Raw genomic sequence first — 27290 nt, forward strand, 5'->3', positions numbered from 1 at the left:
AACACTTCAGGTTGTATTTCTTTTATTTATCATAAAGGTTTTACAGTCAAACTCTTCTGTAGCTGAGATATGGTAAAAGCTGAAATGCAGACAAGTTCTGTAGGTTTCATATTCACCTGAGTTTGCCCACTCACATCCATTTTGAATATATTTATAGAATAACATTACATTTCATTCGGAAACTTAAATTGCAACTTCAGGCAGTGGTTTCCACATCAACTCTATATATGTTTTTATACAAAACGGTGAAGCTGAAGCTATCAGATTTCAGTTGCTGTTGATGCGTGGCTTTTCAGGGTGCTGTATGTTGTTTTGGACACTTTTGCAGGCCTCACTGAGCTGGTTAAGGTCCCTCTGCAGGCCTGCAAACTGCTCCTCCTGTGAGCACACAGAAAACATCAATATGTTTTATTCATCTCATTCATAAATGCAATTCACTTATTCTCTGCTTAATAGTTAGCTTTCTTACCAGTACGTTCATCCGCTCAGCTGCTGCAATGGCAACACTTAACTTCCTCTCGTCTTCCTCCCTTTCTTCCTCAATCACACCCAGCCTGTGACACAGATATAAGAGATGCCCATATAGACAAGAACTCTTCTGTTATACATGATATGAAAACATAAGATCATTTGTAACAACACTTTGGACACAGCCAAGCCTACTGCTTTCTGCATCCTATCCAAAAGCTTCATTAAGTTATAATACAGACTGAATACACATATACACACACAAATGCAGGCAAAATTAAATATATTTGGTTTGAACACTGAATACATTTGCATGCACATTACTGTTAAACTCCACGATGTTACCTGAAGGTGGCGCTAGCAAGCTGCTCTTCTCGCACCGCCAGCAGATTCCGGAGCTCGTTCACCTCAGCCTGCAGCATTGCATTCTGGTCCTGGCTTTGGTTGATGAAGTCCTCCAGGCGCTTTGCCATGTCCAGCTCACGCTCTGTCACCTGCTCTATCCCAAGACGAAGCTCCGACAGCTCTTGAGCATGCTGGTGTGTAAATAACAGTTGACATTTAAGTGTGATGAAATCATACACTATACAGCCAGAATTAGGTCACTTTAGTGGGTAGGAGGTTTAACATACCCTATCCAGTAAGTTGAACTCCGCGTTCTCAGTCTTCATCTCACTTGACTCTCTGTTGTGCATATCTTTGATCCAGGGAACTATTGCAGGTGGACGTTTAATACTGGCACTCTGAGACAAGATGAAATCATTTCTTTTAACTATCTAGAGAAAGCCATACTTTCTCTGTGTTCACATAAATGCCAAAAATATGTTTATTATGGATTTTAATATAAAAAAAGTGTAGTATTTATTTCAGTGGCATTAGAACATGACCTGCTGATGGCAGCAGCCAAAGTAGCTGAGGTGAGCTCACAGATCCCCTTTGTACTCACAGTTTTTGGTGGTGAGATAAGTGGCAGGTCGTTCTCGACCTCTTGTTCTGGGTCAGGTGTTGGCAGAGCCTCAGAACTTGTCTGCCTCTTCAAGGTATGTTTCGCATGACCAGGACGTCTGTGTGGAGCACTCTGAGTCCTGGCAACTGGCTTCCTCTCTTTCATACTCCTCCGAGTTCTGCCCTCCCTGTTGAAAAAATAAATGAATTAATTATTGAAGTGGCTTACATCAAATGATGCCATTTGAATCTTCAAATCATTTTAGAAGGTTAAACCATCCTATATCTGCACTGTGTACTATGTGTATGTGTATATCCTGAACTGAGCAAACGATACCTTCCAACCAGTGCTGTGAACTAATAATATGACATTCAACTACAGCCAGGTGCAAAACTAGGAATACTTTCCAGGAGAGACTGTCTTTTAATGTGTGGCGTTATCCACATATTAATCAGATGAACTTACTCTAATCAAGCATAAACAAACATTTATGTACATTTATGTATTTATGTACTTCCAACCTCAACACAAGGTTATGAACTCCAGGTAGTGACCGAAAGAATAAGACTGTGGACATATGCGCTGCAAAAAGAGCCCTATTAAAATGAAGCCAAATATTCTTAAATTTAATCAAATTGGGGTAAGCCAATTTTGCTTGACTAGAACTCTTAAAACTAGCAAAAAGTTCTAGCTACTGAAATATCTTTATGGGCCTTAAAACTAGACAAAAAAAACCCCCCAAAAAAAACAAAAACGAAATTCAAGCAAATAGATCCACGAACTTGTTGTCGTTTCATAGGATTCTTAAATTGAGAAGTTGTGTTCTTACTCTTAAAATAAGGAAAACAATCTTGTTCCTCTTCTGGGATATTATGTAAAACATTGTTATAGCTTATTACTGGTTCAAATTAGCTTGATATTAGCTGGGATATCTTATTAGAACAAAGTTAGATGTATTTTCTTAAAATGAGATTACATTTCTAATGCAAATCATGCCTGATGGGATTATATTTCTTTTTAGACAAAAAATAAGACCTAATTTCCTGGAAGCAAGGCTGTTTTCCTTTCTTGAAAATCTAAGGAGCACTGGTTGCTACGACAAGCCATAATCGGCGACTGTCAGAAATCAAATGGATGTCTGAATGGATCATTGGTACAAAAACCTAAGGTGAAGTCAGAAGTCACAATCTTCATGATTATTGACACCCAAAAAGCACCATTGACTGAGGCCAGTAACAAATACAAATATCATACGCTTCTCGTAGGCCTTTGGAGTCCGCAGGAAACTGCTGGAAGGATGACTGGTGAGGGGTGTAATTTCCCAAGTCTTTTGGAGGAACATACACTGGCTTGGCTTGTCCTGTTTGGCTGCAATAAAAAGTGTGCTGAAGTAACATGTAACAACACTGCTTAAGTTAATAACACATCATGTTGGTGACCAGACAAATAAGATACAGTCCTTCAACATACCTACTAACTATGATCCGAGTTGCTTCAGGGCCAAGTGACTCTGTTATCTGGTTCAGAATTGAAGGCAGAGGGTGCAGCTTGTCGATTGTGTCCTGAGGAAGAAACAAGCTGCATGTTAGGCCCCATTTAGTGAATTTAAACATGTCATCAGTATCATGATACCTTGTGTGGATAAGAAAAATGGCATTAACAAAAGCTGTACATGCAAACATCGATCAGAATATATTCAGCTGTGGCTAACTGCAACTGCAGCTGGTCTGGCAGTTGAAATGAAAATGTCTAATTGAAAACTAGCTCTTTATCAAATAATAGCTAGACATATGTCACATTTTTACTATCAGGTGTAAATAAGGCCTTTAAATGGGCAATCTGAGAATTGTCCTGTCAAGGGAGTAAAGGGGCTGTGCTATATGTATTTGTTTGTTACAACCTATGAACCAAACAAGTTCTGTCAAATTTTCCTTAAACTCTTGAGAACATAAATTCTAAAATGCCATTACAACCTATATTTTGTCTACACCAGATATTAAAAGTAAGGGTTAGTGTTACTCAGTTAGTGTTGTCAGTATACTTCTTCAAAAGTGCTTGTACGGTGGTCAAATAGCTTTGAAAATCCCATCATCCCACACCTTTCCGATGTTAGAAGTGGGAGGGCTAAGTAATTTTTGTAACTTTCCAAATCCAACAAACCGACACTTAGTCCATGGTGTCCAGTGACTGGCCTGGTGTGGGAGGTGGGAGAGTAAGCACGATTTGAACTTCTCTCCCTAGCTCCATTTTTTTGTTCTTTACACAACTATTTCTGACAATTTTCATGTTTGCAACTGAGTACATCATTATGAATGCATTTCGACAGAGACTTGCAGAAAAAGTGTCATCCCTATATTAAAATGTAATCTAATCTATAAGTCTGTCTTCTCTCTATGAAAGCCATCTATTTACTCCACCTTCAATTGTGGCCATTTGCATGTGGGCGGACAAAATATTGTACTAACTCGTTCTTCCCCAGCATAACCAGACCCTAAAGATTAGGAGGCACAGCAGCTGAGCCAACAGTGATTTAGGTTGTGGCATTTCCTGCGTATGAGTCTCCAAATCAGCTTATAGACTCTGGAAACTATACAGTTTGCTGTACAGTCTGCTGTTAAATCATACACAATCTTAAAAGTTCCTCTCAAGACATGTTTTAAACTATGTAAAAAATACTCTAGAAAAAATGTAAACCCGGGGCTGGAGGCACATCTACTCTTACTTTCTCATTGAAAAATTCTGTATCAGATTACCCCCCACCATTGCTTGCACTAAATTGACAGCTGAAAGAGCAGCGTGTATCTAGACGGTTAGGGGAGGAAACATCAGAGAGACTCAGCCACATGTTTGATCCTCGGTCAGACCCAGAGGAGGAGTTTGTTTTATATTTTAGTGGCTGTGCTAATGCAGTCTCCTGCTCTCTCTACTGACAAGGTTTTGAGCAGCGCGTTAGCAGAACCATCAGAGAGATTCAGCCACATATTTGAGCCTCAGTCAGACCCAGACTCATGAGTCTGTTGCGTACCAAAAGTGGCAACTAGCAGACATATCTGAATGGTTAGCATAGTTAGCATCTTTTATTCGTTTATGTTGTTGCAGTGGTTGGGACAGTGTTAGTGGCTATGCTAATGCAAACTCTCGCTCTCTACTTACAAGGTTTCCAGTTTATTTTGCCCCCATCCCTGCTAGTTGAGGGGACTGGTTCTTTAGGTTATATAATGTATGACACTATCAGTGGTTCATTGCAGTTTCAGGGTGGAAATGCGCAGTCATGGCGTTGATTGCTTATTTCACTACTGACATGTTTGTACTATATAAAAAAAAAAAACACCATATGGACATGTTAATAAGGTTAACATGATTATCATCAGAGGGGATTTTTAAATTCAAGTACACGTAAATGATTGCCTTTACAACTAACTACCAAACTGGACCCGGTTTTCCATCCTACCTGGTCTCTCTGATAGATGATGTCTACCAACAGGCCATGGAGCACAGCCAAACGCAGAGGCAGATCCACATAGCCATCAAAGGAAGACATTTGGAATTCGGTTTCTAGACTGGACACTGTTTGTAGAAAACCCCTCATTCCATCCCAGTGCTGCTGCAGGAATTCATTCATAAAGAGCATATACTCTTCCTTCTCACCAAACCTGATTCAGAACAAAATATTTAATTTACTTAAGCCACTTCAGGTTAACTAAGATGTCATCATTCTCATTCCTAGAATACATTTTTTAATTGTATCAAGAGATATTTTCTTTGCTTGGGTACAAATGCACAAAAGTGATGTATTTGACTTTGTCTGTGCAGGTAAGAAGCTGCTCACAGGGTGAAGTTGGCCAAATTCTGGATGACCTTGGCAGTTAAGGTTAGGGTACGCAGGGTGTTTGGCTCTGGATAAGGCTGTGTCAGACCAAAAAGAGAGGGACTGAGGATAGCAGGACATAAGAAGCGAAGGAAGAGGGAAGCAGAGATAAGACGCTGGCCAATCTCAGGTCTGCCCTGGTCTTCACACAGCTCCATCCAGCTGGAGAAAATCTTGTTTAACTCCTCTGGAAAGGGTCTGAAGGCAAGAAACATGTGAAGTGTCAGCTCTATGAATTCCACTTTAGCACTACTGCTGGCCTAAACATTTATCATTTGTTATTTCAAGTCTTTTTACATGATAACAGTCTCTTCTCTCACCCATGGATCTCAATAATCTTCTGCACCACGTCCTCACAGGTTGCCTTCAAGTGCTTCTGGTTGTTTGACAGGTCAGAGGCAGGGCATTTACGAGGATCAACTTCACAGTTCTCCACTGAGACATAAAGACGGGTGATAAAGTTTCCTGCAGTGAAAAAGAAAAGCACAGAGTTTGGCAAAACAAAGCACCAACTGATACCAATTACAGGAGGCCATCTTTACCAATAAGTTACCCTACCTAGTGTGTCAATGAGGTACTTCTGGCCAACGAGCTTCATGTATTCATCTATGGCTTTAGTGGCCAGTGTGTTCTCTCTGAAGATCAGTGCTTCCTTCTCTCCAAGACGCTCAACCTCTGCACTACCCAAATCAACGAGGAACTCCTGAAGCATACACATTCAGTTAAGAAAACATGTTATTATTCTTCATTATTATTATTCCTTTTTGGTGTATTTATATGGATTGTGTAATGTTGCAGTTAGCTCATTATTTACCTTGGCTTTGCCGATACTCTGCAGTACATGGACCAGAGCTCCTGCCAGCTCTTCCTTCTCCTTGACATTAAGAAGTGGTTCCAGACTTCTGCACATTTCCACATAATCCAATGTCACATACTCAGCAAACTCTTTGTATTTCTCCATGGGCAACACCTGCAGATTCTGAAGACGGGCTCTGATGCGGAGTGATGCCTGTGGGCCCAGCAACTCTTTGTTCCCCGCTGTGCCTGAGGCCTTGTAAGGAGTGATTGGATACCACTTCTCCTGGTAGGTCCTCCCACGGATATCAGCTAAAGGTATGGTCACGCTGCCTAGTGGATGCAGGCTGGCCTCATCTCGAGAGTAGCGCTTTTTCTTGGGGTCCTCTTCGCGAAAGAGGTGCAAGGTGATTTGGGAGACAGAGGGTAGGTTGTCTAGCTCAAAGAATTCACCCCAGAATAGTTGACACCCTCCAGCCACACCTCCACTGGCTCCCTGGCCTCCTGAAGACCCAGTAGAGCTGTCCCCGGCCAGGCTGGAGCGGTTAGATAGCTTGCCGACAGCTCGGCTGCTTGTACGGGCAAACAAGGTCCCGTCCAGGTGCACCTCACAGTAATAACGACGTTTGGGTGGCAGGTCCTTAGCTTCATTTACCCAGAGGCTCAGAGAGTTCTCTGTGCGCTCAATGTTATCCTGTGAAGATTGATGCCTTTAGGTCTTTTTTATCAGCGTTTTGATTTTGTATGACACATTTTTAGAACAAATGGCTAGTACGGCTTACCTTGTTGGGCTGGGCAGCCCGTCTCAAGTCCTCAATCCAACGGTCACGTTCGGCAGCTGAGGAGCAGCCAAAGCAGTGGGTATTCTCAGAGTTTATCACCTGTAAGTACATTTAAATCATCAGGATACTATGAACCTTACTGGGATGGGAAGTTTCTTTTGTATGACACAATGGAGAGCACCATGTAATGCTCCCTAAGATCAAGTCAAAATCTACCTCAAAGCAGTACTTCTCCCCCAAAATGGAGCTGTGGACTGGCCTGACGACAGTGCTGGTATCTGCACTCAGATCTAGACTACCCATTGCACCAACTGGAATTGACACAGACTCCCGGGAACCATAGTGCCTTCAAAATAAACAGTGGAAAAAGTCATTCATAATGGAAAGGATAAAAACATTAAATGTCAAATACCATGATTTGTTGAGGTTAACAATTTATTTGAAGCCTTTACTATCCATTGTTCTGCCCATGGGACTACTACAACAATCAAGGAACTAATAGATGAATCCCCATAAATTTTGCTACAGTAATTCATGCTTCATCTGGATGATTTGTAATAACTTTGTTGATCCTTATTCTTGGTGCCATCATCAATTCAACATCATCAATTTGTCTTGTGCTTTGGTGTATGACCAAATACTGTTCCTACAAAACTGATGATATTCCCATCATCCTCTGTTGTGCTTTGTGTTTTATGCAAATTAGTGAATGTTAGAATGCTCAGCATCATTAATTGCCCCCCACCCTCACCCTCAATTAATTTCACAGTACATGCACATTTACATGTGTATGATACTGTCTTTATATACAAAATGTACCGTACCTGCTTCCTTTGCTCAGTCCTGTTGGGTTTAGTTGGGTGTTGCCACTCTTCTTGACTCTCTCTCGCTGTCGCCTGATCAGTGCCTAAGGGTGAGAATGGCAAGCATGGTGTTTGGGGGTAATTATGTGTTACATCAACAGGAAATTTGGGACTCATAGAAAGACTGTTATCTCTTATGTGTAAAAGACTTACCATTACACCGCCATCTTGGGTCTTTGATCGAGGGCCACTTGACATGCCCACATGGTCAGGGCTACATTCTAAGAATCAGGACGAAACAAACACTTTGATATTGACAATGAACTTAAAAAGATATGTTTACATTTACAACTTCTAATATCAACATGTGTTAGCTTAAGAAATATAGTTTCTTTCCTTTTCAGGTTTGCGGTCAATATTTCATATCTCACTGTTATATCTTTCTGAGTTTCTGTTTGTAGGCAACTGTTTGATTGGCACTCCCTAACGTCAGATCTTTTTTTCCTAACTGCTCGAACTCCACTGGCAGTACTCATGTCTGTGCTTCAAGTGAAGAAAGACTAATCTCTCAAAAAATTAGCCAAGTTTGTAGTATTAGCAAATACAAACACATGAGTCAATACAGGATGTGGTTTATAGCTGAAGCTGCAGCTATGTAAGAGAAGTTTACTAAGTATACATACTTTACTGGCAGAAATTCACATCAGTGAAACCTATTTAAAACTTTACAGAGAGTAAAAAAAGAAAGTCACAATCTGCCATGCTGATTTGTGCCTTCAGTGTCACTGTTTTTAACCCTTCAGGTATGAAGTAAAGACATCTTTAAAGTCAAATATTTGAATGTACAAGTTTACAATACAGAGTACTGTCAGATAGAGTTTCTCTAATTTTTGCTTACCCAAAGCCCCACCACAAACAAACCAACGTCTAAATCCCATCATTTAGTCTGCAGGTGTGCCACGGTCCTTTAACATTGCTCTCCTCTCTTCATGAACATATGTTGATGGTGACACCGTGCCACCCAGCCCAAATTAATGCAGGATAAGTCACTTCCACAGCGCAGCCTCTGTGCTTCTTCTCAGTTGAGTGGAAGCAGATACTGACTCTGCCCTATCTCTCTCGACGAATGGTAGAACACCCAAGCGTGATGCTATCTTCCTCAAAAACGTAGAGGAAGCAATTTGACAATCATTTGCATGCATAAACATTCAGCTATTTCCTCTGTGACTGTAGAATCATAGCTAGTGTGGCTGTGATGTCAGTAGCTGTTACACTGGTCATGCCTGTCCAAATTTCCTGATGGTTGTACTGAATGTTAGAATACATAAATTTGTTCTTTATTTTTTGATTTATATACAAACATACTGTGTGTGTGTGTGTGTGTGTGTGTGTGTAATGTATTAACCTGTGTCCATATCTACAAGGTTCTGCAGGCTGAGGTTGGACAGGCAGCTACTAACACGATTTCGGGTCCAAGTCATTGGCTGAGAAAAACACATATAGACACATTTTGTCACTCCATCAAAAAAAAAAACCCCAACTTAAATGAAAACAACAAGACTTTGTGTTCTTTTCAGAGGAAGTGTGGTGTTGATTTTTATTTCTAACATTTTCCACTGTGTCTGCAGGTATTATAGACTCTTGATGAACCATGGGGAGTTGTGTGTAGGCTACGTGTGTGTTGGTACCTCTTCCTCTGGGGATATGAGAATTTGTCCATCTTCAAGGACACAGTTGCTGATGTCCCATAAGGGGAGCTCCTGAGGCGGGGCCCATGGCAGTCGTGGGAGTTCAGTGGCAACAGCTGGTGCCGCTCCAACCTCTCCCACATCTGCCACACAAGCGAACATGTGCACACACTTACACTACACTTACACACAACGATATTCATCACTACACAACTTACACAAATGTGACACTGCTGTAGCTCTTTATGCACAAAATAAAATTGCAAACTAAACACATTCTGCAACATATTAAATGAGAGAATAGTTTCTCTTACTTTGGAGAACCAACCATATCCTTTATAATATCGGAGAAATGTAATTGCAGGCGCATGCTGCCCCTTGTTTGTTTTTTATTTTTGGTAATTATGGCATGATGGCACTTATCTCCTGCAGCTCTTGACCACGCCCATTTGTGGAGCTGCTGAGGCTAGAGATGCTATCGCTCTCTTGTTATGACACACCAGGATGAGCTGCGCACATCCTGTGGTTTCTCCGTAGTTTTGTCTTGATGTACACGTTTTTCAACATGCAGTTGCATGGTGCTTCAGCTTTTAATTTTTTCCTTTTCAATCAGCTTTACTGGCATGATATGTTATGGATTTTACAAACAGTTAATTGAATACAAATAGATAAAAACTTGGATCAATTTATTTAGGATAAATAGATAATAAAATATTGTACATGTACGAGTACAATATCCATTAGTCTAAAAGAAAAGATAAAGCAGGAAGTGATCTTTTCCACAATGCACAAAGCAGATTCTTTTGCAGGAGATGATTGTCACTCAGTCTCTATGTTGTAATTGTTTTTCTGTTTCTGTGGTTTCTGTGTGGTCGTCTGCCATATATTGTCAGCTGACACCTGCATATGTAGTAATTTTTTGTTGTGTATGTGAACTTTGGCAGGGTGTAATTCTCTGATGCCTCCAGAAGTTAGCTGAGGTTTCTGATGTCACTATAAGGTCAGCCAGTCTGAGTACCAGCTGGCCGCTAGATGATATTTTGTGATCGCTCTGTTATGTATAGGCTACTTGAAAGCAGAGAATATCAAATGTTTTCTTTTCCTTTGTACACTTAAGAGCTCTGTGTAGGGTTTTACTTGCATTTCTGTGCCATTTTGAGTGGTCATTTTATTATAAAGAGCCACAATTGGTTCATAAAAAAATCATTTTTCTAGGCTGTATTGCTTTAGCTTTGAGCTCCTCCTCAGCAGAGCAGACATTTCCTGTGGGAGTGGCTTGTAAATGTAGGTAATGTGGGGGAAGGTTTGTTGTCTGTTCATTTACAATTACTTTACAGTTCTGGATCATTTCTCTGCAGTTTTGACCTTTTTTGGAAAGTGATTTTGGTATGTTTGGTATGCACCATGAGGGTCTGACAATATTGATAATAGAGGATCTGGGTTCTGCTAAAGTCTTTTCAGTTGGGGAAACATTGACCAGATTATCTGCATAAAACAGACACTTAATTTCTGTGTCTGAAAACACGAGGTCCAGTAATGTCTGCAGTTCAGACTACAGTCTTGCCTGATGCCTCTTATTCAGTGTGAAAAACACTCTACCTCCATTAGATAACAAAATCATCCTTTATGCCAGGGTCCCTGAATTTGAGATTTTTAAATATATTTTTGTCATTTTATCATTAAAAACAATTATGTTGGCTTTATTTAGCTCATTGTTTTTTACAGTACATATTAAGGTGAATTAATGATGTCTTGAAGTGTATAAATCCTGAGTTGAGAATACTAGTAAGTAGCTTCTTGAAGTCACCACGGATGCAGAGTCCTCAGATTTGTTGTCAAGTGTGATCACACTGTCACTCCAACTTAAAGGAACAACCCAAACTCAATAAACGTATTATGTATTTTCGTTGATGAAAATTTTCTGCTGGTAAAGGTTATTTGAAATGCAGAAGGTGTTCTTCAAGTTTAATTCAATGATAATCCAGATAACTCAGGGATGTCTGGTAATTTTTTAAACAATTCTTTCAAGGACATTTAGCTTTTCTCAGATCTGCTCTTTTCCTTGAATTTCAAAATTAGTTTCTCCAATTTGAACTTACAACACACCAGAGGTTTTATCTGTAAATTGATCATTTTCACGTTTTCCAAAATCAGTTATTTGTATCCTATTTCAAGAGATAATTTCCTTTTTTGTGCTTTTATTCTTTTGTGTGTAATTACTCAGATTGTCGAATATGACACCAGAAGATGAAATATTCTTAACAGTACATCTGTATTCATCACATTCACTCATACACTATCTACTCAACTGTGTCACTGATCCTACAAACAGTAAAAGGGAATCATGCTCGAACCACATGGTGTAGCCATTTTGATATGTGAAAACAAAATGTTGCTTAGTGCATCTTTTATGTTGAGATTCACATTTTACCATAATTTGATGTGTTTATCATATCAAAACGTATCATTCCAAATATTAAAACATTTGTATCAATTATGTTACATTATTTTTTGTATCATCTCACATTGTACAACTATTGTGCTGATCTCAAGCATAAAATTGAAGACTGAGTAATAAAGTTAAAATAAACTGAGTACACGTATAAGCACTGTCTGATTACGTAGCATTACCTTGCAGTAATGTTGGGGTGCTGCTCCGACTCTGCAGCTTGGGCCTCTTGAACTTCTGGGAAACAACCCTCATGTACTTCTTTAGGAGTGCCCCTCCACCTCCTCTCTGTGAGGGGTCTGTGGAGGAGGCCTCATCAGCAGCTGAGGATGAAGCTGCATTAGATGAGCTGGCTGCATTGGAGGAAGGGGTCAAGGTTGTGAACAGTGACCCTGGAGGCTCAGATAGGGCCCTTCTGAAGGGGTTCTTCCTGGGTGCACTGGCACCTTTATCCTGCTTGGCTCCCTCTCCACCTTTCCCACTGGATGAACTTTTATCGTCCTCGCTCAGGGCCTTGCGCCAGTTCTGCATCTTGCTCCATTTGTTGGTGGAGGCCTTCTGGATCTTATTGATTGTAGATGTGGAGGAAGCTGCTCCTCCTTCTTCTTTCACCTCATTGAGTGCTCCCTTGGAGCCGGTATGCCACTTGTATGTATTGAGGGGGTCGGTGGTCTCAGATATTTGTCCTGGAGGAGGCTCCACAGAAGATTCCTTTTCCTTCTCTGGTGATTGCTGCTCCTTTGGTGGTTGTTGAGCTGCTGGCTCTGAATCTGTCTCCTCAGTGCCCATTTCAGATTTTCAGGGTGTGACTCAAGTTTTGCCTCTTCTCTCAAAGGTGCATCAAAAGAAATTCAAATACCTTCACAGGAGACCTTGCGAGTTTCTCTTCTGATTTACCACTACGTTGGAGATTGTTGCCTCTTTTAAGGATGACAAAGCTGTCCGTGCCTGCTCGGGCTCTACTTCACTGCTTTTCTAGTTTCCTGTCTTGCAAAACGTTATCCGGCAACAACATGAGCCTCTGTCTGTGGTTGCTTGCTGCAGCGCCAACTCCCCTTATTGGGCTGTTTGCTTCCTCATTAGTTGACACAGAGAAGTTCACCTTCAGTATTTACAGAATTCTCACTATTTTTGTCTGCTCTTTATGTTTTCACTTAATACTTCCCTTCTTCCTCACTTCCTGTTCTGCCTTTATGTCTAAGGTTTTTGTCCAAATGAAAAAAAAACAAATCCTTAACATCTTATTTCCTATGTTTCCTTGTGTTGAAGGTTAAGTTAAAGGAAATATTATGATTTCCCCTTAAACCAGGCATTTGACCCAGCATTTCTTGAGGAAATCAGCCCATTGTTTGTACATTAACTTAACTCAAAGTATGATTAGATGGAGGCCTGTAGGTAGTTATCAGCTCCATCCTCAGCTTAAAGGAAACCTGCCTGTCTATCAGCAGATTCACTTCATTGATTCACTGATTCACTCATACTGCAACAGTCTGTTGCAGTATGAGTATGAGTAATGTGGTTTTAAATCATGTGTTAATTTAACTGATGGTGTGACTTTCTGACAGTTTATCAGTCTCTGTCTTCTCATATTCATAAAGATACTTAATAACTGACATGTCTAGATAATTAAAATACAGTAAGTTAGATTTATGTTCCTATATTTAGAAGTGTGCTAATTAGAAAGACAAATAATTAAGGACTACTTTGTCTAACAAAAATGAGTTATATCGCATGGAAGGGTGCAGACTCAGTTTGACCATGACTGTTAAGACCCTGATCAATAAAGCAGAGTGACAGTATCCATCTGTTATCAGCTACCTGTGGGAGTTTGGACTGTTGACTGTTAACATCGGTTTCCTGTCAAAGCGAGGCTTCACTTCCTGCTGAGTTAGGTCTCTCAGACTCGAAAACCACTTCCTGCAGTCATGGTGCTCTCTGCTTGTACACACCTGCAGGATATTTCTGTGTGCCACTGGGGCAAGATGTTACCAGTAGTGTCAGTTGTTGTGTGGTGGTAAAATATAAGTGGACAGTGGGTTACTGATGTTACTGCAGCACTCTACATATTACTTCCACTCTCTGGACATTCAAATCTATAAGCAGGACTGTAAACGACTTATTTTAAAACAGCTTTTTGTGCTGTATTTGATTCTGCCTTTAAGTTCCTTCAAAGTATGATTCAAGTGATTAGCTAAGAACATCACTGCGAACAGTCACATAAGCACAAATGCATTCTTTTTTTTTAAACATACATGACATAAAGCTCTGGAAGTTACATTTTTTTTCTTGTTTTTTTGAGGCCCTCTGGTGGCTCTGATGATATTGATATTGCCAGTAGTATCAAAATAATATTGAAAATGTGCATTAACTGTTGAACTGCAGCAATTAGTCAACAAATTAATTAGTCGATTCACAGAAAATTTATCAGCAGCTATTTTTCATCTTTGAATTATCTAGCATAGATTTGAGAGTCTCATAATTTGATCTTTAACTTTATCTGACTTGATTTTGCCTTTGCTGATTGTTATCTATAAAGTGCCATAAATCCATTAATATCAGATATCATGGAAAATTATGTTTTGTAGGTTTAATATTTTGTGTTCTGCATTCTGGTTTAGCATGTTAGTATGCAAACATTTGTTAATTAGCACTAAATGGTAATGCTACAGGAAAAGTCAGAGGATTTCCATGGTTACTGGACCATAAATGTACAAAATTTCATGGCAAATGGCAATCCATAGTTGATGAGATAGTTCAGTCTGGAGCAAAGTGGTGGACTGACTAGTTAACAAATTGGTTGATCTCTCAAGACTGAATGACAAAATACCACCTGTTATATTTCTTCCAACCCTGTTTCCAAAAAAGTTGGGACACTGTGTAAAATGTAAATAAACACAGAATGTGATGATGTGCAAATCATGTAAACCTGTATTTAATAGAAAATAGAACAAAGACATCACATCAAATGTTGAAATGCTGAAATTTTATGAAAAATATATGATCAGTTTGAATTTGATGCCAGCAACACGTTTCAAAAGAGTTGGGACAGGGGCATGTTTACCACTGTGTTGCATCACCTCTTCTTTTAACAACACTCTGGCGATGTTTGGGAGCTGAGGAGATCAGTTGCTGGAGTTTTGAAATTGAAATGTTGTCTCATTCTTGCCTGATACAGGATTTCAACTGCTTCAACATTTGTCTTATTTTTCATTTCATGATACGTCAAATGTTTTCAATGGCAGGCAGGCCAGTTTAGCGTCCGGACTCTTCTGCTATGGAGCCATGCTGTTGTTGTAATATGTGCAGAATGTGGTTTGGCATTGTCTTGCTGAAATATGCAAGGCCTTCTCTGAAAAAGACGTTGTTTGGATGGTAGAATATGTTGCTCCAAAACCTGTATATATCGTTCAGCATTAATGGTGCCTTCCCAGATGTGCAAACTACCCACGCCATAGGCACTAATGCAACCCAAACACCATCATGGATGCTGGCTTTTGAACAGTGTGCTGATAACAAGCTGAAAAAATTTTGTTTTTTCAGACCATAGAACAGTTTTCCATTTCGCCTGAATCTTTTAATGATATTATGAACCGTAGATGCTGAAATTCCCAAATTCTTTGCAATTTTACATGAGGAACATTATTCTTCAATTGTTGCACTATTTACCCACACAGTCTTTCACGGAGCGGTGAACCTCTCCCCATCTTCACTGCACAGAGACTCTGCCTCTCCGGGGCCTCTTTTTATACCCAATCAACCTCTGACCTGTTGCCAATTTACCCTGATTAATTGTGAAATATTCAAACTGGTGTTTTTCTTTTTTTTCTTTTTTTTTTAGCAGTATGCAACTTTTACAGTCTTTTGATGCCCCTGTCCCATCTTTTTTGAAACGTGTTGCTAGCATCAAATTCAAATTGAGCATATATTTTTCATAAAACAATAAAATTTCTCGGTTTCAACATTTGATATGTTGTCTTTGATCTATTTTCAGTTAAATAGGCCTATGGTTTTACATGATTTGCAAATCATTGCACTCTTTTTTTTATTTGCATTTTACACAGTGTCCCAACTTGTGGAAACAGAGTTGTACATTTACCTTTGTCACTACTGTAAGATATGAGTACATGAGAAAATCGTGGCAACACACACAACTCCAAATTCTGAGTAGGTTACTGTATCGGGTGCACGGTTTTAGATGATTGCCCCATATTAAATATCAAGACTATTAAAGTGTGAATCCCGGCATCTTCTTTACCTTACAGGAAAGCAGTTCATTATGGTACTAAAGAGGGTGAGGAATCTCAGCTGGAAGGAAAAACAGAATAGTTTTTGTTTTGGAAAATAAAAACTGCGGCTGGTTCTACCTCTGTTGTGGAGAGAAAAAGGAAAGTTCATTATGCCCCTCCAATTCTCTGTGGTAAAGGAATCTAACTGAAGAATGTGCTATATAACTAGTGATGCAGAGGGTTTGAGATTTTGGCCTTGCTGAATGTTTTATAAAACCATTGAAATTATTTGATTTTTTATTTAACTTACTTTTTAAAAAAAATCTTATTTGGATAATTTTGTGTATCTGGTTGCTCTGGCTATTAACAAGATAGCACCATGTTAGCCCTGTACGCTCTGGAGAAACCATGTTGTTGCTTAAACTTCAACTTATGGAATAAATTTTCCATAAAAATCCTGTCACTGAAAAGTATTTAAATGAGGTGAGCTGATGGCCACTTTACTTCATGACATGCCCATTTGCATCTTAAATTGCAATTTGTTGTAACTGCAGCCGCTGCCCAGTAGAGGACACTGCACATCCATTGAAAATGTTCTGAGTCATAAAGTAGATGTTTTCTTTTTTTTATACATACAGTATTTTCTGTTGTGATTGGGCCAATGTGGTAAATTAGAGGTGTCTGTCATCAAACTGCACAGCTAATGACACTGGCAAAGTATCAGCAGTCATATCAGCCTGTTTTCACCCCTGCTAGATTTGAATCTGAGACATCACAGTAACATAGCATTTCACACCCCACTTAATGATGTTTTTGTTCTGTTGCACTGAACAACACTCAACGTGATGACCTTTTTCATTGACCTTGATAGAATCTGAACCAAAGCTGTGGTATTCAACACTACATCCTGTTTTCATGGTAAGGCAATGAATGTTGCATTACTTTGTTGTAACAGAGTCACCATGGACCACATTTTCCCTAAACAAATTCTCTTTTTTTCTACTTTTTTTTGTTGTGTTTTTACTGTAACTGCCATTGTTCTTTAACATTTGGTAGAGAGGCTGACCTTGGTGTAAGCTTCACAAACTCAACTAGCCTGCCCTTTGAAACACAATCGCCTTAATGCAATCATCCACCGCCATCGCTGCTAAACCTCTTACATAATTAGGATGTGAGTGTATCTAACCCTGAGCAATAAGCAGGAGCTTATAAGCCGCAGCAAAGTCCAGACATATTTGTGCAACAACAGAGGAAACACTTATGTATGAGACACGTGAGCATGAAATGAAGATAATTTGTCAATAAATGTTTCAGTTAAACAAAAATTATATACATGTAAAATTAAGTACTTTTCTATTTGTCTGTTGATGGATGAACCACTTAGATGGCTTCATTTCAGTTGTTTTTTTTTTTTTTTCAAATTTTGTGCCATTTGTTATCATACCATGTAAAACATGTACCTTAACATTTCACATTTGAACTCTGTTTAAATTTTTACAACAGCAGCGGTCTTGAGTTTCAGGTGTGTAAATTAGCCGGTTCATATTGCCAATGAGATCAGTAGTTGTTTGCAGTGCTTGTTTTACATATTAGATATCAGATTCCAACAGCAGTAGCATTGATTACCAATGGCCTAAAATGGCTCTCACTGTCTCCATGTACATGAGGTGTTTGGGGGTTTGGCATCTCGCCAGGGTCACACACTTGAAGGCAGATGAAACCAAAGACACACTCATGGGAAAGAGACACCACTCTGTCATTTTGAACAGCTAAAAGACACACAGCGGTGTGTCTGTGCTGTAACACAGTGCACTTCATTATCTTATTGGTAATTAAAGCTCCAACACCAACTTTACACATAAGAGCTAGTACTCTAATCATGAAGGCTAATAGTTAAAACTGTTATATAATGTCCCAGTCTGAGGAAATGACCCCCATGATGTCACCTAAGGAGCTCCCCCCATACTCCCAGCTCAAATTCAATATCATTGATGCTTCAATGCTTCAACCAATCTTTTCAAAATTTGACTCATAATGTCATGGAAGTACAATTCTATATTGTTGCAGTATCCTTTTAAGCAAGCAGGTGAAGTTCAAGTCCTTCCCATGTACTGTTAATGCACAAACTAATAGTGTATGTATCTTTTTTGGTTAAATGTCAGTCTCAGTTCCAACATATTTCCCCCTCTGTTAACACACAATACTGCACTGGAAAACATATGACATTAATCTGGTGACTCCAACTGAGCTGGTTGCATTATAAAACTGCAAATAACTGTCACTGCAGTGACAACAATTGCAAATTCCTTGAAATCAAACAATAATGCCGTGACTTGAAGACCACATTTTGTTTTGGCGTGATCATCTGCATTGCTCACTGATGATTTTCCTCTGGTGTTTGGCCTTCACTAGAACAGCTGTGGTTAGGCAGGAGACTCTTATGAACGCAGCACTGCGCCGCCCTGAGAGGTGGAAAAAAACTGAGCTTAGGAAACGGGGAGGAGCGACGGCATCACGGGCATGAGAGAGGAGGAGATGACTGAGAGAGGATACGGTCCTCCCCTGCCGACACTTCGTTTGGTTAGGCGTGATTGAACAGTACACTGTTTAGGACATTCGGTTTATCGCTGTTACGAGGTCCGTCGGTGCCTGGCTGTGAGACTTCTCCGACGGTTAGCTCGTTGGTTACTTACTCCGACTACATGGCCAGCTAGCACGATAAAGCTAACTATTGTTAGCCGCTGGCTTCAGCTCAACAGCCGGACCCGGCGAAGTGAAGAGCCGAGGAGGGAAATGGCAAGAGTTCACTCGGATAGCCCTCTCAGAAGAAACGACGACTAACCAGACTGAACAAGTCCAGATTTCTTTAGTTCTTTAAGTCACCGGTAAGCACCAATAATGAGATTTACATCAACTTAATAGCGGTTTGTGAAGTTAGCACTAGCTTGCTGGCTAGTGTCACATTAGCCAGCACTGTTGTGAAAGCTAACGTTAACAAGTCGGCGTGGCAAATGTTCAGCACTATCGAGGTGATTGTATTGAAATGACATTACCTGTTACAGAGTCAAATTTCACTTTTCCATTTTTAATGAGAAACATAACACTTGGTCATTCAAAATATAATATTTTTCCAGGTGTGTCTCTGTCAAAACTGTTAAGCGTTAACGTTACAGCCGACATTCAGTTAGAGGGACACTTAAAGTGGTTCCTTAAAGACAACAGGAAATGACAAGAATGAGACCATTCAAAACATGTGGCTGGCTAACTGACTTAGTGTAAAATAGTGTACACTAAAACAGAAGATATACATAGACGGTTGAGAGGATAATTTGATGTGATGTTGCCAGACATTTAGACCTGATGAGGTATTCATATAGATATTAACTGCTCAAGTGTTTGTAACTGTGTTTCCTGAGTCTCTTTATATAACACACGCTAAAGTACTTGTCTTGTTTTGACTTTAAAATTGCTGACAGATCCTGAAGCATGACGGTAATTGTGTATATTGCTAGTAGCAATCGTTAGATATGTGTTGTTTAGAAAGGAATACTGTGGCGACCTGTTTGTGTTCTGTCTGTTCAAGCCCGGTTATTATTAGTCTGGCTGTCCTGATCCCTCTTAAAGTAGTGCTGGGACGTTAGCTTACACCCTTCCTTGCAGCCTTGTTCCCACAGCATAGCAGGAGGTAGAAACATGTTACAGCATGCTGAACAAACACATGAAGTTCAAGCCACACATTGCACTTCTGCTAAATTACCTGGAATAAATTGAGTCTTTTTTGCATAACATTTTGTTAGGGCCATAAAAACATTTGAATTTGTCTTTTACTACTAGTAGTAATTTTCAAGTAACTATAAGATTCCTTTTATTTATGTGGTTTTACTCAAATTTCATTCTGTTTTTCTTGTCTCTTCCCCAAACGCTCCAGCATGTGGAATGTGCTGTTGATATTATAAAGAATGAATAGCACCTGCATTTTTTTTTTCATAATGTGAAGTGGTGTATATATATGTGACCTGTGCTTCTGCAGAGATAGTAGTTGGGCTTAGCTTAATATAGCCACGATTAGTTAATAGTGATAAGCCATTGCAGTGGTATAGTCTGTGTTGGATAAAGGGGCAGGGACTGCTGCATCCACTGATGCAGCCCATCACTATACGTGGTTTTCTAATTGCCAATACACACACACACACAAACCTGGCATCATTCAAGCATCAAGTAAGCCAAAACACACCTTTACTTGATTACATGCCGAGTCTCATGTTGTAAGGCCAGATGCTGCTGTAATTGTGCAATTTTGGCACTCAACACACAGTTATTGCGAAGATGCCAACAGGGCTTGAAATGCAGCCCTATATCTCAGCTATTCTGTCTTTCACAAATGCTTATGATCATAGCTTACACTTTATTTTCTGATTAATTTTCTCCTCAGGTTGTTGGTGTTACCGTAATCCCCATCATGGTGCAGAAGTACCAGTCACCCGTGCGGGTGTACAAGCATCCCTTTGAGCTGGTGATGGCGGTAAGTGTTTTTACCTGTAGTTGCAGAAAGTCTCTGTCCACATGAATTTTGCATGCCATAGATGCAGAGTTATGTAATGCTGGTGGGTGGGCGCTTCAGAGGTCACCGTCAGAGGGTAGTCATTGAATTACACACCTTGCTTGTTATTTGCTCACACATTCAAAATGCTGTTGCTGAAGGCCGTTTACATCATGTTCCCGCATCACCACTGCACAACAGGAGCGGTTTCTGACCAGAAGTGTCACAGCATAAACTTGTATCAATTAAAACAGCCATCACAGTTCATGTGTTTCAAATAGAGAGTTGAGGCTGTTTATTTTTTTTGTTTTAAGTTGCTTGTAATGTGAACACACAGAGTAATCTAAAACCAGCAATTTACTATGAGGTTATACCCTTGCAACACACACCTCACTCTCTCACGTCATGTGGCCTACTGAAAAGACAGTAGATCTATCCTCTTGTCATTTTGAGGTTTATGATCCCCTCATTGTTCACTGAGATGTTGAGCCCTTGTGCTGTACATCTGCACACTCAGCATCTGAATATGCAACATGGCTGTGCTGTTATGTCAAACAGAGGTTCCGTCGCAAACCTGGCGGTTAGTCCATTTGCACTGTAAAAAATTCAGTGTATAGCATGGCTTTTATCAAGCGTCTGCCTCGCTGCATGCTTTTGTTCACTTTCAGGCATGAGTGCCCTTGTCAAGTGCAGATGGAGTGTGGAGTTGCATGTTCCTTTTGCTCTGTTGTAAATGGGCCTCTTAGAAGCGTTCCAGGTGCCTTTTTTGTTTTCTGACTGTACATTTTGGAACTTGTGTTAATTTCTGATTTGATCTAGTTTGTAATGTGTAGCTGCTAGTTATTCTTTACCACTGTGGTGCAGGACCAGGGGGTGTTGGATGTCAGAAGAAACACTGGCTAAAATGCCTCAGCAGCCAGTACTTGGAAAACAGTAATTGATTCCCTGTTGTCAAGAAGCTACAGCGAACAAACCTAGGGCCTACACTCATATACTGTGGATGGAAGGTTTAATATTTGACCTCAGCTGCTATTTGTCAGTAATGTGATGTTAGTACACGCCTGCGAGACCTGGCCTGATTATACAACGACCACTTTCAGCCAAACAGCTGCAGTAGTCAGAGATACTTTATTGCCATGCTGATAATTTCTGTAATGTATTCCTGTTTCACTTATTTAAATGACCAGGAAGTTAGTTGGGAAATACTTTCTTTGAATAGTCTGTCATGTGTTTTTAAGCAGACCAAGTTCCAGAGAGGTGCTCTTTTCTTTAAATGGAAATCAGCTTTCTACACCAGCATGACCGAGGATGCAGGAAGACCAAATCTCCTTAGCACAGACTGGATTGAGCACCAGGCAAACAGTTGGCTATAAATAGAGGACTGGTACCTACACCTGGGTCTACACATGCGGGGGGGGGGGGGGGGGGGGGTTAATAATAGCAGAGCAGACTTACATGATTTGTAAGCAGGAGATGACCCACCTCATGGGCTTTTTGTAGATGGTACTGGCTTACTTTTGCAAAACTAATGGAGTAGCCCCTGGGAGCTTTTAAACTAGGCCAGCAACAGAGACGGTGGATGAAGGAAAGAAGTGTTTGTTTTTTGTTGTATGGTACAATGGTTAAGATGTGGTTAGAGTCTGGAGTGAATTTTTGAGTTAATAAGTGGCAAAAACGTACAGTTCTGTCTGAAGCTGAGTTTGGTGCATTCGGATTCATTTCTCTTTTTGCGACTTTTCTCTGCAGTGAGCATTTTTGCAGACACTGCAGAGCAGACTTAATGGTGCGTCACATCACTTGCTGGCTCTTTTTATTGAAAATCCAGTGAAATCTTTCCCCTCTCACTTCCTCTACAGCAGGTTTGTCACTATTGCCGCTTAGTAATGTAACAACATCCTGTGTCTGTGAGAAACCATCACGAAGCACTGATGCAATGCACTGTTTATCTACTGTGTGAACAAGAATCTGCTTCTTTGTGTCGGAACTACTTTCACCTTTCAATGTGAATACGGTGTACTTATTGTGCAGACAGGACTATGCATTATGCAGAGTAATTCAAAATAATGCACATACTATACTGGGCCATAACTTGTTATTCCCCCTCCAGTTTCTATGTCCCAAGCATCTGAAATATTTGCCAGTGATGGCTTCTCACTCTCGTCTGTTGGGAGATTATATTTGACTTTTTCTTTGAGCATTTTGATACTTTCTCCCTACTTGACTCTGTTATTTGCATACCGTCAGTTCTTTGAAATACCCATTTACTCTTGTGAGGGTAAAAAGCAAGGCTCTACATTCCTGTGTTAAAGCCTTTAAATACATTCCTTTAGTCTAGATGAAATACAGCCTCTCCTCACTTGGCTTCGAGGAGCCACTCGACTCACTGACAGGTGCTCTCAAAGTATTTGAACTTCTGGTTAACCACTGTGGCTTGAATGTACTGTTGCATAAGGCAGGCCTGAATCTCAGACCCCTGTCAGCTATTTTTAATCTGCAGTAGTTACTTTACCAAGCTTAGAACATGGTATTCTCAGTATTCTCGGCTTTGACAGCTTTTTGGCAGCTTTTTTGTCCAATCTGATGTTTTTACAATCTGTAACTTCTTTACTAGACATACCTTCTCTAAAAAAGAATCTACCATTATAACATTGAGTTTAATGGTAATCAAGTTTGTTTTTAAGAATAATGTCACCTGTGCATACCAAAAACCGGTCATCGCTACCAAGAAAATAAACTGAAAACAAACTGTTAATGGAAGATTGTGTGTTGTTGGGTGTTACTTAAATTGGTTTTGGCTTGTGGGCATTGTGAAACGCTTTGAGATTGCAACGTAAACCAAACAGGATTAGACTTGACACTTAACTGAAGATTCTGCTATGTTGTTCCACTGGGTGTTTTATTGCAGAAACAATGTTGAGGTGTGCGTGTTACAGGGGCCAGCTCCTGAAAGTACTGACTATATTAGAATGGCGCCAGAGTGAAACGCACATCACAGCACTTTCTGTATATATCCTACTAGGAAACTCTGAACTTCCTTTGGAGAATTACTGTAAGCAAGATAAGTAAATTCAGTCAACAATACTTTTATCCCCCTGAATTAGTTGCTGTGTGCCCACAACAGCTGACTGGGTTTGTTTGAGCTGCCCAAAAGCACACAGACACCCATATGTATTAGTTTTGACCTTGATAGCCTTTTATCATTCCACAAAGTTGTTTTTTTTTTTTTAAGGGTTTGGCAGTATCACTGAAGTAAGGAAGTACAGCAGTAGTTTGTTTTTCTTTCTTCAGCCACAGCGGTCCCTTGAGTCTGGTGCCGCATATCAATAACAGGAAATGCTGCTGTTGCTGTTGCTGCTGTTATCGCAGCAGTCCAGTCTCAGAGCCTCTATTCTCCCCACGGGGAGTCAGAGGAATGTCCAAAGCACAACACAATACCCCTCTCGCTGTTGTTTCAGGCCTAAAGGGACAGTTGCATCTGGCACACATCCAATGATGGAGAATGACTTCAGTGGCCACAAGAGGAATAAAAACCTGGCTGACCTTGGACTAGTAAATAACTGCTGAATGAATACTTTCTGCTATAGTTGAGTGTAAAAGACAATAAATATCCCTGAAGCCTGAACTCTCAGAATAGTCTAAATGCTACAGCGAGAGGGTATTAAGTGAGTCAGAGCCTAACCTGCTCCATGGAAACGTATGGGTCTGTAGCTAATCCATGAGGACTAAGCACTTTGGTCCTGCCCCTGTCCCAGTAGAGTTTCTACAGAGGAAAGAACAGGATGTGCCACGCTAGGGTAATGCCTGCAGGACTTGTAGCCACCATCAACGTCAGGGCACGTTTCCTTCTTTGCGACTTAATCCTTTTTATCAGTAGCAGCAACACACTAATACATAGACTTCAGATACTAAATGTTTGTATAGCAGCATACTTCATAGCCACATAGTGACATAGTAATCAGAAATGTGTCACTTTGTTAAAATGCAAGCTTTACAGACAGAGTGAAGTATCGAGAGAACACTATTAAAAGGAATTGGCTAAAAGATGAGGAAGCAGAGCTGTGTTCAGTAGAACTCACAGGTCTAGACTGAAATGCCGCAAAAGGGAAGCGAATGAAAGGCAGAGTGACTGGCTGTGTTAGCCATATATTAGACTAAGTTCTGTCAGCCTGTACAGTAGCCTCTGGCCTACAACCATGCAACAACAAATTCTCTGAATTTCACTTTCCTTTCTGTGGACCCACACACACTGTGCGTTTAACTCAATTGAAAGTAAAAGGTGAATGAGTACACTGCTTCTCCTCCTCCTCAGACATATCCCTTCACATAGGATGACTGGAACCTGTTGTTTCCTCTACAACAAGTGGTTACCAAAGCCTTGGAGTATGACTAAAAGTAATTGATTGTCTAGCTCAGTTCAGGTGTCCTCTCTACTTGTTGCATATATTTTGGCAGGTGAATAAAGCGGCACTGCAATTGTTTGAACAGCCTGATCAGATGAGTCCTCTTCACATGGACACCTGTGCTAGTTGGCAGGGGGCCTCATCTCTGAACTGATGGTACTGTATTTTAGATTGTTCTGATTCTTTTCTTCTACTGTCTCCCCCTCTCTCTCAAAAACTGGTTCATGTATCATCTTCACTCAACACGCCAACATGTGAGTTTTCACACTGGATCATGGTGTACTACAGGAAATGTTCCTGAGCCAATCTCAGCCTCTATCATGCAAAACAGAAATAGGTTAGTGAGATAACATCACTAAACCCTAGCTGTTTAAGATAATAGCACCAACACCCAGATGTTAAAGATGACAGCACCAAAACCCAGCTGTTTAAGATAACAGTACTAAAACCCAGCTGTTTAGGATAACAGCTCACTTCATGCTAAAGACAGTGTTTCCCACAGAATTAGATCCTAATTGAGCTGAGCAAATCAATGCTTTGCACACAGCTCTACTAAGAATAAATAAATGAATAAATAAATACATTAAATGGACACTGCTTTGAGCTCCTTGCGCCTACTATAACTGTCCACATGTAGGTTATTACTATCATGTTTTGCTAAGTGTCAGACTACCAACACATTGTTTTTGTGCCTGTTTACTGCCAGACTGTGTTTCTAAACATGGCTCATCCTGCTGTCCCCCTTCTTTGTGTCTAGCCTGGCTCGATGCAAATCAGCTATGCCAGGATGACATCCTGTCCCACCATGTCCTGACCCACTTAAGGCCAGGTCTGGTTAAGACTTTTGCAGCCCAATTCTCTCGTGCCAGTGCATCCCAGGCTTTACTCTCTTGTAATCTGTCTGTGAGCTGCTGGCTTGTCTGTCACTCATATATCACTTAATGATCTCAGGTTTCTCATTCAGAAAAAATAGGTAATTTTATTAATTCACATTTTTGTCTTTTTATTGTCAATGTGGTTTATTTAAAAAGAGAGCACAGACAAATAGAATGAAACCTGGTTCCACTTCATCCATATTAGTTATTCAGGCAAAGCTCCTCAGGGGTAAAATTTTATGCCTGCTCCAGTGAAATGTTTGCTGATTTAGCTGTTTGTGTATGCTTTCCTCATTATCATTTCTCAGCATTGCACCTGTCTGTTCTGATTCAGAGAATTCCCATCCACTATTTCTCAATGAATCTGTCAGAGCTTTGTCTGCAGTGTCTAATTCACTTACTCGGCTAGATGCTATTTGCCAAAAAGAGGAGAGGGGAGAGGAGCTTATCATTCAGCGTTCTGCTTCAAATAGAGGACTGTACCCACCACCACGTGCCTGTGAGAGCCTATGAGAAAATTCTGGAGCTGACTTCATTCACTGATCACTAGGACACTCATTCACCCTCTTTGCCGCAGCAAGGTCGAGATGCTGCCCCAGTACCTCCCCTCCCCCACTCTGCTTTGCTCTGCTAGACGCAGATGAATGTGTACACACATACTCTCACACAATGACCCATTTTACACTGCAATCATGCTACAGTGTGGCAGTGGATAGTGACTCAAATCTACGTGGCAGCTATGGGACATTAATAGGAAATGCATACAGTATATAGTCACAGTCTTTGCACATATATGTCTGTAAAAATGTGGTTGTATTTCTGGCAGATTTTTAACACAACCCAGCTTTATCACCCCCCCCATTACATATCAATATTTGTATGCATTCTTGCATGCTTGCATACACCCCATGCTCACACATGGATACAACAGTCAGCATCAGTGATCAGAAATCACCAGTCACTCTATAACCCCCCCCACCCCCCTACCCCTCTCAGCTGTCAGCTGGATGAAATCAGAAGCTGGGGAAGCTCCAACAATTTTTACTGGAACCATCCATTAAGATGTTCATCACAGTTGATAGAATAACTGAATCTTTTAATAGTGGTGGCAGGCTGTGAATATGCTCTGCCAGCACCTCTCTTTCCTGTAAATGTCAATAATGCTGCAATTTCCTGTAACTTGTTGCTCAGAGATCTAACTGTATATGCAGGGGTTTGGTCCTGTGAAGAGAACAGGCAGAGTGATGAAAAAAGCTGTACAGTTATTAGTGGTGTAAGGACATAAGATGTAAAGACAAACATCTCATAAAATACCCAGTCACTAACACTTTTTATTAATACCTGTATTGCTCCATTTCCTTTTGAAATCAGAATTCATTAAGATCCTTGTGGGATGCTGTCTTATGTAACTGACTCCCACCAAAATGTGTCCTCAAAAACTGGTCCATTT

General features: G+C 40.3%; 2 protein-coding genes across 4 annotated transcripts in view; one reads left to right on the forward strand and one right to left on the reverse strand.

Moving 5' to 3' along the window:
- Positions 1–5: 5 nt before the first annotated feature.
- rasal3 (RAS protein activator like 3) lies at positions 6–12829 on the reverse strand. Of its 2 annotated transcripts, XM_071504557.1 has the most exons (19): positions 11982–12829; positions 9351–9493; positions 9068–9146; positions 7876–7943; positions 7684–7766; positions 7076–7205; positions 6860–6958; positions 6097–6771; positions 5841–5985; positions 5603–5747; positions 5244–5480; positions 4866–5067; positions 2885–2976; positions 2669–2782; positions 1415–1601; positions 1101–1211; positions 814–1004; positions 470–554; positions 6–378 (listed from the first exon to the last, which is right to left on the reverse strand). In XM_071504557.1, exons 1-19 carry the CDS (start codon positions 12586–12588, stop codon positions 268–270), a joined length of 3504 nt encoding a protein of 1167 aa, XP_071360658.1. In that variant the 5' UTR covers positions 12589–12829; the 3' UTR covers positions 6–267. The 2 variants fall into 2 exon arrangements, with proteins under 2 accessions (XP_071360658.1, XP_071360659.1); XM_071504558.1 differs by lacking the exons at positions 9068–9146; positions 9351–9493; positions 11982–12829 and adding an exon at positions 8561–8974.
- Positions 12830–18516: 5687 nt separating this feature from the next.
- The window catches only part of LOC139636191 (SEC14-like protein 1), a 30130-nt gene continuing 21356 nt past the window's right edge, over positions 18517–27290 (forward strand). The window contains exons 1-2 of one of the 2 annotated variants that reach the window (XM_071504018.1): positions 18517–18910; positions 20458–20547. In XM_071504018.1, coding sequence (XP_071360119.1) covers positions 20485–20547 — 63 coding nt within the window. In that variant the 5' untranslated portion in view covers positions 18517–18910; positions 20458–20484. The remainder of the gene's footprint in view (positions 18911–20457; positions 20548–27290) is intronic. The other variant, XM_071504019.1, reaches the window with a different exon arrangement.

This window comes from Trachinotus anak, unplaced genomic scaffold (assembly GCF_046630095.1).
Source record: "Trachinotus anak isolate AG129_WGS33_773 ecotype Australia unplaced genomic scaffold, CSIRO_AGI_Tana_v1 ptg000019l, whole genome shotgun sequence".
NCBI lineage: Eukaryota > Metazoa > Chordata > Actinopteri > Carangiformes > Carangidae > Trachinotus > Trachinotus anak.

Excerpts from the sequence above, each read along its gene's own strand:
- rasal3 (XM_071504557.1), bottom strand. The coding sequence starts at position 12,588 with ATGGGCACTGAGGAGACAGATTCAGAGCCAGCAGCTCAACAACCACCA. Across the intron at positions 5,068-5,243 it reads AATTTGGCCAACTTCACCCT|GTTTGGTGAGAAGGAAGAGT; the intron begins GTGAGCAGCTTC and ends GTTCTGAATCAG. Across the intron at positions 2,977-4,865 it reads TCATCTATCAGAGAGACCAG|GACACAATCGACAAGCTGCA; the intron begins GTAGGATGGAAA and ends TTTCTTCCTCAG.